Source organism: Stegastes partitus, unplaced genomic scaffold (genome assembly GCF_000690725.1).
Source record: "Stegastes partitus isolate 25-593 unplaced genomic scaffold, Stegastes_partitus-1.0.2 Scaffold1229, whole genome shotgun sequence".
Taxonomy (NCBI): Eukaryota; Metazoa; Chordata; class Actinopteri; family Pomacentridae; genus Stegastes; species Stegastes partitus.
In genome coordinates, this window is record NW_007578960.1 from 137,077 (window position 1) to 149,215 (window position 12,139).

A 12,139-nucleotide genomic window follows, 5' to 3' on the forward strand; every position below is an offset into this window, starting at 1 on the left:
CTGCAGTCAGCCCTTAAGTAACCCAGGAACACACTGGGTGTCACAGGTGCTCCTGATTACCCTAAACAGCCACTCACAGAACCAAGAGCCGAACTAGAACCACCCACAAGACGACCTCAGGGGTCATCACAGTATGTACAGCAAAATGACAATAAACATGATTTGATTTGAGCTAGTTTTGCACTAAAGCAAACACAATATTTTAGCAGTCATCCCTTTTTCATTTTTCCACATTATCAGGTGTTAATTTTATTGCATGCAGGGATATGTAAGTACAGTAAGAACATGAGGAAGGAGTGTGTTGGTGGGATGCTTCTATGACTATAAATGCTAAAAATTCTGCAACATTATTTGCATTTGTGGATGCATCTGTGCCAACAGCAGTAGTATTTACTAGCAGAGAGGAGCAGAACAAGAACAGAGATCTGAAGATATGGATCCACACAGTAAGTTGAGGAAGTAACTGGCTTTGGCTATGTGTCAATGTTGGCTTAGTTTTAGCCCACCATTGCTATCAAATACTAAAATAATATATGTAAAGAGGTGAAAATAGCAGACCTCAGAAATAAATTAGGAAGTAAAATGAAGTATTCAAACAGATGAAGTGAAAACAGATAACTTTTGACAACAAAAGAAAGAAGTAACAGCAAATGACAGCATATCAGTCATCTACAACTGCACTGACATCCATCAGGAGAACTAAAACTTTTTACAATGAAGAACCATGGAGCACCGACAGCAAGAAATAAGAAGGTGTACAATTAGTGTCACCACAAAACTAAAGAATATAGAAGAAATTTCAAGGAATTTTAATATAAATATCATCAAATTAAGGATCAAAGTTTACCTTTCTGCCACGAGTTAAATGACGCAGTCTTATGTCCAACTTAGTTTACCATTTAAACTGGTGCTGGCTCTATCCCAGTATGTACAAAAAAAAACCCCAAAAAACAAAAATAAATAAATAAAGCAGCCTGCAAGCACCTCTGAAGCTCAGTTAAGACAATCTCATATCTTGTTTCTGGACCGTGCTGCTTTGTGTGTGTGTGAATTAGAAACACACCGTAAAGTACTTTCTGGAAGATTAAAAAGACGCAGACCATTTTCTCTCTACAAAACTCATAAGCCAGACTGATCAGCACTGTCTCCAGTCCTCATGCTCAGCTAAGATAATTGCTTATATCAGAGTGTTATTTATCTCTTTATATTTTGCAGAAAAGCAAAAAAAAAAAAAAAAAGCATATTGTTAAAAATGCCGATTTACTCCATCAAGAAAACAAGAATATAGAATTACTGTGAGCTTAAGAGAGGCTGCTTGGCAGATTCCATTATCAGAGTCGAGAAAATGAAGACACCAATTTTCCAAAATACAGATTTTCTTCTACCATTTGCCCATATGTAGCTGTAGGTGCACAGTGTTTTTTCCTACTGTCTTCATTGTTGCTTTTTGTCATATTTTTATATGTAATGTACACAAGAGATGTTGCATGCAGCTGTATGTTTTTTAATGCATCCTTTTAAAGTCAGGCTTTTAGCACCCTGGATGTATTTTTCACCACATGATTACTAAAAGGTGCTTCTTGTTTGTTTGTTTTTTTAGTTTTAACATGCTCTATGACACATGGTATCCAAGAATAGCAATCATTGGTAAACATCTGGTGTCCTCTGTAAAGCCCTCAAAAGTGGCCAATGTCAAACTTTACCTTGACATCAGAAGACAGCCCCTGGGACTAGCATGTCCATACTCTGAAACATCTGTAACGTGTGCAGAGGTGACCTTGTAGTAAGACCTCTTGAGCCCGTATAGGTCGGTGCACATCACAACACTCACAACAAGCAATAATGGGTTGATTCTCATTGGGGCTGAAAATGTGAATAGGTGGGTAAAAATGTCTCTTTTATCCAGGAAAGAAAGAAATACCACTCTGTGATTGTTCTTGAAGGAATCAGAGGTGTTAAAATGCAGCATTAAGCGGGATGGCTAATGTGTTCCCACCTACAAAGCTTTAAATAAACTGCCAAAAAATATGCTCTTGGGGAAATGTGTTGAGGAATACAGGGCTCATTTCAGTTTGAGAGTTTCCTCTGCAATTTGGGTTCAATGGTATTTCATGGTCTGGATGTGTGAAAATGTTTCCTCTAATTTATTCCCACCGCAGCAATCAAAGCGCACACTCATCAAAAGGGCTTCTGCTGCTTACTAATCACACTTCCTCCTTCTGCAGCGTTGTGGGGTCATCTCCTAAATGTGAACTGGAGAGAAAGGGCTTTGAAATTTCTCCCACTAATCAGCGCAGGTCATTGTAGCGGAGCCTTCAGCCCCAATTAAAAATGGATCACACGACCGGCGCTCGTCGATGTGGAGGTACAGTCGGAAAATGAGCATGTTAGGTTCTACCTCACCTCTTATCTCGTGATGTCTTGTGACAGATCACTGTGGTAAGATTGCTTACGGATAAGATTTGCAGAACTTTATTTTAAACGCTGGATTCTTCTGTCATTTTCTGATGTGTATTAGACTTTGAAGCCAAATCTTTTACTGTGTAGGTAATGCGCTCCTCTTCCTCACTCAACACCTCCACAGACCTCAAGGTGCACCACCGAGGCCGACTCTTTGTTCCATTGTGTTTGTGCTGAAAGGGTCAAATGCTCATTTATCACTGTAAGGCCTCAGTTCATACACCAGAGTCACATTGCTATTTGCCAAGAAACAGCAATCCACCAGAGGAAAAACTACTGGAGACACTTTACTCTGTCCGTGTGTCTTCCGAGATCCAATTAAAATGTATGTCTTATTCATGAATGAGCTTTTCAAAGAAATCGCTGCCGTTTCTGCAAGGCTTTAGAGTCTGAATGGGCGGCCTTTGTTTTCTTTCTTCAAAACGGTCCGTGGATTATTTTAAACACCGTAAGACCAATTATGAGTGCTATATAGCGCTTTTAAATGTTTTTAAAGAGGCCGTGTCTGTTGGAAGCTTAAAAGCAGTGATGATTCAGCAAGTGGAGAAGCACTGCTGTTACTCTGTACACTGTGTTCTGGCTGGACTGATTACAACACATAAAGAGTTAATGAATGCAGCAGTGATGGAAATAAAATAAAGCAAGGAGGAGAAAGGAAAGTCACACATGTAAGTGGTAAAATCTGTTCTGAATTCCATAGATCAAAGTTTAGGTGCTTCTCATCTTTAACAGGATAAAAGCCAGGATGCAGTCAGCTTCTTAGGTTAACAATGCTTCTTATCCAATGAACTTCTCAGTGAAAGCCAAGTAAATATAGAACCTTACCTCGTTGTTACATCACATGTATGGACACAATATGTGCCTGCATGTGCTGTCTGAGGATCGTTATTTTTTCTGTGGCATTTCTGGTTCATTATATAATCCAAAGAAGGGCAAGATGCTTATTGAGGCAGCTTTTTCTATCAGTGTCAGATTACGGTGACATTTTACACGTGTGCATCAGCAGCAATTCTTAAGCCCTCTGACCCTGTTTATCATTCTGCATTACCATTCAGTTATAATACTCATTTGTGAGCTGTATGTTAAGGTCAGGTGGCCCTCCCTCTCTGCAGGTACCGCTCTGTCTTTAGATGTGGGCCCCTAACGAACACTGTGTTCTTGCTGAGCTTGAAAAGTCTACCCACTGTGTACCGCCGACCTGAAATAACCTGCAGAACAGTGCAAAGCTGGACTCGTTTTTATCCTCAGATCAATTCAAGTTTTTCAATTTCATTTAAATCTATTTAAATCTGCTCCTGTCTTAGTTGATTCATTTGTTTTTGAAATTAAAATGTTCTAGTTAGGGTTTTTATTGTTTTACTAACTTCGCTTTTTAATATTTCTTTGTTGTTATTGTTATTAGGTTTATGATTTGTGTGTCTGGATCTTTTGTTTTCTTACTCGACCAGATTGTAAATGAGGCCTCAGTGTACTCAGAGTTTAAATATAAGTCGAATAAATGAAAAAAGTGTGAGTGATATATGCATATTTATGCACGTTTTTCAGTCTAATTTGCTATTTTTCTCGACTTTTACACAATTACTGGTTAAATTAGAGGTTCACAGTTATGATGAGTTTGTAAAACCAACTACAACACTCAGAAATTGCTTACATGTTAATTCATTATCAATAAGGCATAATCAAATATCACTATAATGATTTAGCACCCACCACTCTCATTTGGTTTTACTTTAAGGTACATTTTGCATATAGTACTTTTTGAGCACTTCCTCCACCACTTTCCTTGCCTGCCATGTTCTTCGTGACTTCCTGAGCCATTAGGCTCTCAAGGGCCAAGATATCCATCTTCAAGATACCAGTGTATCTGTGATCAGCTATAAATAAAGAAACTAAACAAGTTCCTGGCCTGGAAAAATCACGTGTCATCTTATAAAGTTGTTTATGTATTTGTTATTACGAAACCGCCTTGTTTGCTCGTCCGCTGTAGTCATAGCAGGGTAAGTTTACACTGTGAAAGGTTAAAACGAGCATTTCCTACTCGCCCACTGGAGCCCCCTTGAATGTTTAATTGCGCTGAGTTGTTGCCGAGGTCATGCCGTCCTCATAGATCACATTTCCAGCCCACCACTGCTTCACTGTGCTACATGTCGCCTCACTGTGTGCGTGCCCTCACGCAGTTATTCCTTGTGGCATGCCGGACCGGGCTCAAAGAGCCACTACAAGCGGCACTAAATCATTTCCTGAAGGAGACCACCCTGCGGGACGATCTTTAAAGAGACTCACATAAACAGTAACCTGTGAGAAAGTGACAAATATACTTTATGGAAAATAACAACTACTGAATGAATGCTAAGTATGCCCTTGCTTGTGAAGGTTGTGATGCCCCGATTATTAAACGGCTTTACCTCCTTTATCCTATAATTTCCAAATATTTGACATTAATTATTCACATATTGAACTTTTTATTTAGAATGCTCACTTCAGGTCTCATTATTACTGCAGTAAATGTTGGGTTTACAGCATCACGGATGATAAAATCTATATCAGAGAAGTTCACACTGCACCACTGCAAGCGTAAACAGCTGGGCGTGTCACTAAGTAAAGAGTTTAATTACAGACAAACACACAGCCCTTCCCTCCTGAGCAGATAGGGCATGCAAATATAGCCCACTGCCAGCTGCTACTGCGCACACAGGGCTGTATCTCTCAAGATTATAAACAAATATTATGATTACAAGTCAAACACAGACAAAAATATCAAAAATTACATATTTCAATCAGGGCTTGTAATTTTGAACAGCAGCATGCACTGGGAGAAAATGACATCAAGGTGTCTGTATAAACATAAAGAGCAGTCCTACAATATGAAAAGGTTTGAAAAGTGAAGTATATTTAAGATATTACGTAAGATATTAATGTCAACTTGGTGCAAAAACTTTAATACTTGTGAAGAAATGTATAGTTTTCTAAGTGAAGCATTCGGTTTCATGTGAAAACAGTTTTGGCAGCTGGTGTTGAGCCCAGTGTGACGGGAAGTAGCAGGTAAGTATCAAGTAGCCGTGTGTGGGTATAAGCTGTCTCCAGCCTATGTGTTTATGTGAGTAAGCCTGGAAGGTGGCACCAGCTGGGAGCAGCGGGGGGTCTGGTTAGTGCGAATAGTGCTGCTGCATTTAAACCAAATTCCTGGTTTCATTTTTTTATTTATTTTTTTTTTCTGTCCAGCAGGATTTCGCTTTGAGGTAAAATATTCATCTAAGAGCATAAAGCCAGAAACCCCAATGCAGCTATACAGGTCAGTAGAAAGCAAAGGCAGGTCAGTAAAGTTATTTCAGCCTTGCAGCAAATATACCCGAGAAAAAGCTTCACATGTACTCAAAAGAAAAAAGAAAAAAATCCAATTCCAAACCCTCTTACCTTTCCCACATTCTTATTCAAACTGGCCATTTCTGCTTCAGACTCCTGTCCATCCAGAAGCGTAGCTCGTGTCCCGGCTTCATTAAAACAAGACTTCAAATGTTGATCAAAGCAGATACGGAAAGCAAGATGCCCGCTTTTCAGCCCCTCTCCTCAAGTTCAAAGTGTATTACTGTTGGCGTGTGTATCGCCCTGCGGATTTCCTTTTATAGACACATAATAGCCACAAATAGCTTGCAGACAGCAGCCTGTCTGCTGGCCACCAGTAACAATGTTCACGGCAGCAGCTACAAGCAACACACACTCAGGGTAAAACAACCGTAATTGTTCTATTTTACTACTTTTTAATTTTCTAAAATACACGCCTCCTTCTTCCTCACTTCTCTGTGAATGAGTTGTGTATTGCTTTCTTAGCACGAATCCTTCATGTCATATCTACAGTCTGTGGCAATCATGCATAAAACATGACAAAATCCTTGAACGACTGAGGACAGAGCACACAAAAATTATGAGATTCTGGCGTAATTGATGGACAGTGGAAGAAAATAAGCATCAGCAAATTAAAAATATAGAGTGTGTCTTCTCTTTCTCTTTAAGGGAAGCTAATCATTGTTTATTTATGTCATGTATATACAGTCTGTGCATTCTAATTATGACATGAAAAATTCATGAAAGCCAGTTTTTCGCCTTGTGATGGCAAAGAAGAGAAAATAAATAAAGGCACTTTGGTCTGAACTCAGCACATGTGACAGCTCAGTGTCCACAAGTCCAAAGCACCGAGGGCTTCAAGCAGTTTGATCAAACAGAAAAGATGCACTTTTGAATACAGAACAATGTTTTCAAATTTGTATAAATAATATGAGCAGTTCCTTTATCCTCCTGATAATCGAAACCTTTTCCAGCCAGCAGACTGATCTCGCAGACTTCTCACTATGTTCTCAATAATGAGTCATCAGGCAGCTTGAAACAAATTCATTTGCTTGTTTGTTTGGCACCACATCGACTTCTCTGTTCCCTTATCAGCGAGTGAAAGCAGACCTCTGGAGTGGATGCTAATCCTTTACGTACACTACATTCTTCATTCCTGTCACAGCTGTTCTTGTCTGTTTCCACCCGGCTGTGTTCCCTCCCCCTGTCTGTCTGTCTGTCTGTCTGTCTGTCTGTCTGTCTGTCGCCTGGTCTTCTTTGTTTCAATTCTGATGCTGCACAGAAAAATTGTGATTGAATATTCATGTGGAGGGGTTCGACATGTGAAGTGTCTCACAAGTGCCTGATGTGAAAAATTCTTTTGAACATCAAGTTACTGGCAACAACAAGTCTTAAATTACAGTTTGAATCTGTGAAATGACTGCTATTTCATCTTGTTTCCCCTGGTTCATATCTAGTATGTACGGAAAAGACAGAAACTCACATCTGGGTGTGTAACATCTGATATTTACTATTAACTTTTATCATCAAGAAAAGTTCCTTATTCCTGAAACACAACAGCACTGCCTGACACAAGATTCTCACCCAGGGGACTGTGGTTTAAATCATTATTTCTAGACTTTAGGTTTCATTGTCATTTGCTGTTTAGTTACGGTTAGGCATCAAAACGACTCACATTGTACCATGTTTGATGCACATAAATAGACTGCGAACATGTGAATCTATCATGGTCTCAAATTGAATTGTATAACTTTTTAATGATTGTTTTTCTTTGGCTTTTGTCCAGTGTTGTCATAGGAATGAAAAAAGCATGTCTGATCCAAACAGTGATGGAAAACTTGTTGTTGTTGTTGGTGTTGTTACTATACAACAATAGCAAGGGACACTTATGTTTGATGGCCCTGAGACAGAACTGCATCAATGTAACTTGATAAAACACCTTCGCCCTAAGTCACCTGGGATAGGCTCCAGCCCCTTGTAACCCTAGTGAGGATTAAGCGGTATATAGATAATGGATGGATGGATACTGTACAAAAGACATTTTTGAATTCCCCCTGCTTCTCACCACCGTTGTGTTGTTTACGTAGCAGTGCAGGACTTCACATTGCCGTAAAGAAAAAAATAAAACAACTCCATAGTGGGCTGCACAGTGGATCAGTGGTTAACACCGTTGTCTCACAGCTAGAAGATCCCCAGTTAACGTCCCGTTTAGGACACGATCTATAGGATCTTTCTGTGTGGAATTTGCATGTTCTCCCTGTGCAGCAACAGGGCTAATTGGTGATTCTAAATTGTCTGTCTCTCTGTGTAGCCCTGTCACAGACTGTCCCCTGCCTTCACTCTGAGTCAGCTGTGATAGATTCCAGCAGTGAGGATTGATATTTTTTATATATAATGGAGGGATGGATGATTCCATAGAGAGTCAAAATGTCACAGGAGCAAAAAGCTAAATAAAACAATATAATTTTTCAGGAATGTACCCTATTTTGATATATTATTTGAAGACTAAAATTCACTACACTAGATTTAGCATCATTATATAATAATTTGCTATCAATAAATGGAATCAATAGCCTATATTCTCAATAAATGAAGAATTACAGAGGAAAATACATGCATACTATTTGCTGAAATACCAGCACATATCAAAAAATGCCATCATGTTCTAAAGCCAATGTTCCCATAGTGCCACTTTTATCACAGAGTCATCCAAATCTGTGTTCTTTCTCCTCAGGGTCTCCCACTGTCTTATGTGACTGCCTCTTGAGACAGACCAAGTCTCACAGTATGAGCCTGCCAGTAATTGACTCCGAATTGAATTTCACACACAGAATGCGCTTTCCAACAAGTTATTTCCCCAGTGGATTATCACCCAGTAGTTTTCACATACAGAACAAGCTGGTGTGTCAATTTTTATGTGAGCAAGTGAAAACACACAAGGTGTGGCAACAATAGCATGAGCACTTGTGCAATATTGTGCAATCCGGTACAACATCATCACACATCACAACCTCAAAATATCTAAATCGTTAGCCTCATAGCATAATTGCCTACGTCATTTTTTGGTCAAATTGAGATATTTGCCTAACTTTACTCTCCTATCACTTCTGCATCATCCTGTCTTTCTACCTATGTCATTGGCCAATCACATCTGGTTGAATGTACCGTTAAAAAAATCAATAATAAATACCAATGTCATTTCTAAAAATTGTGTTTTTTCTAATTTCACAAAAACATGAAAATATGACTTAGGCAAGTATGCTATGAGGCTAACGAAATATAGCTTTTTGCAGGGTTTTTTTTTTTTTGCTGAGTTGCACTGTGCTGCACATAGTATAAACATCAATATGGATCCAGCTCAGTGAAAAGAAAAGCTTCTCGGAACAATAAATTTGCACTTTATTAACAAAGTGAACACTGAACAATTAACTGTTGTGAGAATATAAAAGCTGTCACATAATACAAGGCAGGTGTACATCTACAGTTTGCACATTCTAAGCTTTGAGAGCGAGATTACAAAAATTCTCCTGCGTGATGCCTGATCTCTTCCTTTTCAGCGTATTATCTCACAAGTCTGCATTTAGCTCGTACAGCAGAGGTGTGTGAAGATGTGAAGCAGAGCTCAGTTTGTCTCAGGAGGCTGCAGGTTGCAGACTCCCTGTTGTGATCTGTATTCAACCATGTGGCATTTTATCTCAGTACAAACTATAAAAAGTTTAAGGGCTTCACACTGTGACGGGTGGAGACACTATGTGCCAGCACATGCATAACTTACACACAGCAGTGTGAAGCAGAGGTAGCCAGCATCATTCATTGCTTAATTGATTGTATTTAATCGTATGTGTGTTTCATTTGGACATTAGAGTGCTTTACAGTCTCTACTGAGAAGAACTTGTCTTTATCTTCTCCCTCCTTGCAAATGGCTTTAATATAATTCTATTAGCAGCAGTTCAATCTGACAGGCAAAAAGCTTTGCATGACAGTAAAAAACACATTCCAACAGTTTGATTCACAATAATCCTCCTCAGTAACATCACTGAAAATGCCTCAGAAAACAATGAGCTGGAGAGCAGCAGCCAGTGTCCTTCATCTATGTAGCTCCAAGCTGTGGTCAAAGGGGATAGAAAGCACTGTCACAACAGTCAGACTGCATGTGTTTGTCAATGTCATGTAGTAGATCTCTGCTGGAGCTCTGCATCAAGAGCTCCACATCTTCATCTGAGGTAGAGGGATGTGTGAGGATGATCCGAGGGATCTGTCAAATGATTGCCAGAGGAGAAAAAGGTATTGAGGAGAAAAATAAGCAAGCTGTCAAGTGATTTGATGAGTAGATGCTGCAGTGTCAGAAAAACCGTGCTGTGTATTTCTCAAATGTTGGTGTTTCTACACAATTTCTGATTTCAGGAAAAGCTAAAAATGAGGTGACTTCAGGCTAAGACAAAATGTTGGACTGTATATCATAATGTGGGAAAAGAAATCTGCTTACGGTCATTGAATGTTGTCCCACTTGAAGTGAATCATTTTTTGTTAACACCTCCAGTTCAGACATGGTCCTTTTTAGGTCACTCTCTAAATTTGACTGAAACAAGAAAAAAAGAAAGCTTTGTAAGACTGACTGAAAGAGTATTGTATCCACATATAGCCTCAGGAACAAACTGTGGAGAAATTTCAAAAGTGTGTTTTATTCATGCTGTGTTTCGCGTAAACCACCCACAATGCCGTTGCCATTGCAGACAACCGGCTCAGTCTTCTTGGACACACAAGGCTCTGCGCTCTCCATCTTGGGCTGTTTGCCTCTGAGACCTCCTTGGTCCTGGCTGCTCAGCTGTCTTCTCGTCATGTCCTGAGGATCCTGAGGATCCTGAGGCATGTCCAGGTCACACACCTCTCGAGGTAGCAACCTTTCTCTGAGCACTTTCATCTTGATGCAGCTCCCAGCATTCCTGAGGGCGCTGACTGCCTCGTGGTGGGTAGCCCCCTGCATGTCGAGCCCGTTGACCTGGATAGTCACATTATAAGTTATATATTGAATTTTTATTTACTGTTATGTATGTTTGCCCTATGACTGAATATAGAGGAGGTCCCAGCTGTGTCCTCTGTTGGTCTTATGCTGCCCCTTAGTGGTCACAAGAAGAACTCCAACATGAAGTACTTGAGGTTTATAAAGCATTATTCCAAAAAAGAAAGGGAGTGTAATTTCCTCATCATGCTTCACATGCTGGTTTGTATATTTACCAGTCAGTGAATCAGAAACTAAGAACAGTGATTACAAATATACGAAAAACAATTCCCCGCCTACCTCCAGCAATCTATCTCCAACATGGATTCCGGCCTTTTCTGATGGCCCACCTGAAGCTACTCGGGAAATAAAAATTCCCTGAAAGGAAATAAACATAACAGCCAACATGAAAGTAATATTAAAAATGTACTCAACACTTTTTTTTAGCCGGTACATTTCTTTAAGTTGTACATGGAGTGTAGAAGTTTGAGGAAACTAAGCATGAGATGTTTGAGGCTGCTGCTTCACATCACATTAACTCAGACAGCTAAGGGATGCACCATGAATGAAAGACGTTGCAAGAGATCAAGCACGCCGGCTCTTCTGTGTTAGCACTCACCTCATCATGGTCTTTGTAAGGCAGAGAGCCTTTTCCACCAGCAATGCTGATTCCCAAACTACCTCTCTGGCTAGACACTTTGATCTGTAACTAAGAGAAAATTGTTTCACTTCACATAAAAAGACTAGAGGCCTGATTGGAGCAAAACACTATATTATTAGCAATTAGGATTCTAAAAAGAAACTGATTAGCAGTAATTTGAGACAATCAAAATGTTTCCTCGCATTGATTTGAGCAAAACCCTCAGAAGTAATCTGGCAATTAAGACACAGAGTGAAGTTACTCTTAATGGCACTTTGGAGACGAATGATTCCTGAGGAAGGGTCTTCTCTGTCACCACAGAAGATTTCAGATGCCCTGTGATGGATGGGGTCTTTTTGTTGTGGACAGGGTCTCCATGGAGACCAGACCCCACATTAAGACCTCTGTGATGCTGGAAATTCCTGCCCTCTTTGGCTTCACCTCTCTGATGGCGAAATCGATGTGGTAAGGACTCGCTACCTGACAGCTGGCCTGCACCGTCCTGCTGATAAGAAATAATTTGATGCTTTTACGGTCTGTCTGCAAGATACATTAGTGAAGCTTAATGTTTTATTTTACTCACATAATTTTAGCAAAATGACAGATTGTCCAAGGATGAAACATTCAGTTAATCAAACAGATTTCAGATAGAGCTTCTTGAGATGTGTGTAACCTCATATCAAAAGAAATCAAGACAA

The 12,139-nt window shown here is 39.7% G+C and overlaps 1 protein-coding gene across 2 annotated transcripts in view; it reads right to left on the reverse strand.

Moving 5' to 3' along the window:
* The window catches only part of mlip (muscular LMNA-interacting protein), a 35,724-nt gene extending 29,690 nt beyond the window's left edge, over positions 1–6,034 (reverse strand). For both annotated transcript variants that reach the window (XM_008297554.1, XM_008297553.1), the window contains exon 1: positions 5,875–6,034. In XM_008297554.1, the coding sequence (XP_008295776.1) occupies positions 5,875–5,904 (30 nt within the window). In that variant the 5' untranslated portion in view covers positions 5,905–6,034. The remainder of the gene's footprint in view (positions 1–5,874) is intronic.
* Positions 6,035–12,139: the final 6,105 nt, after the last annotated feature.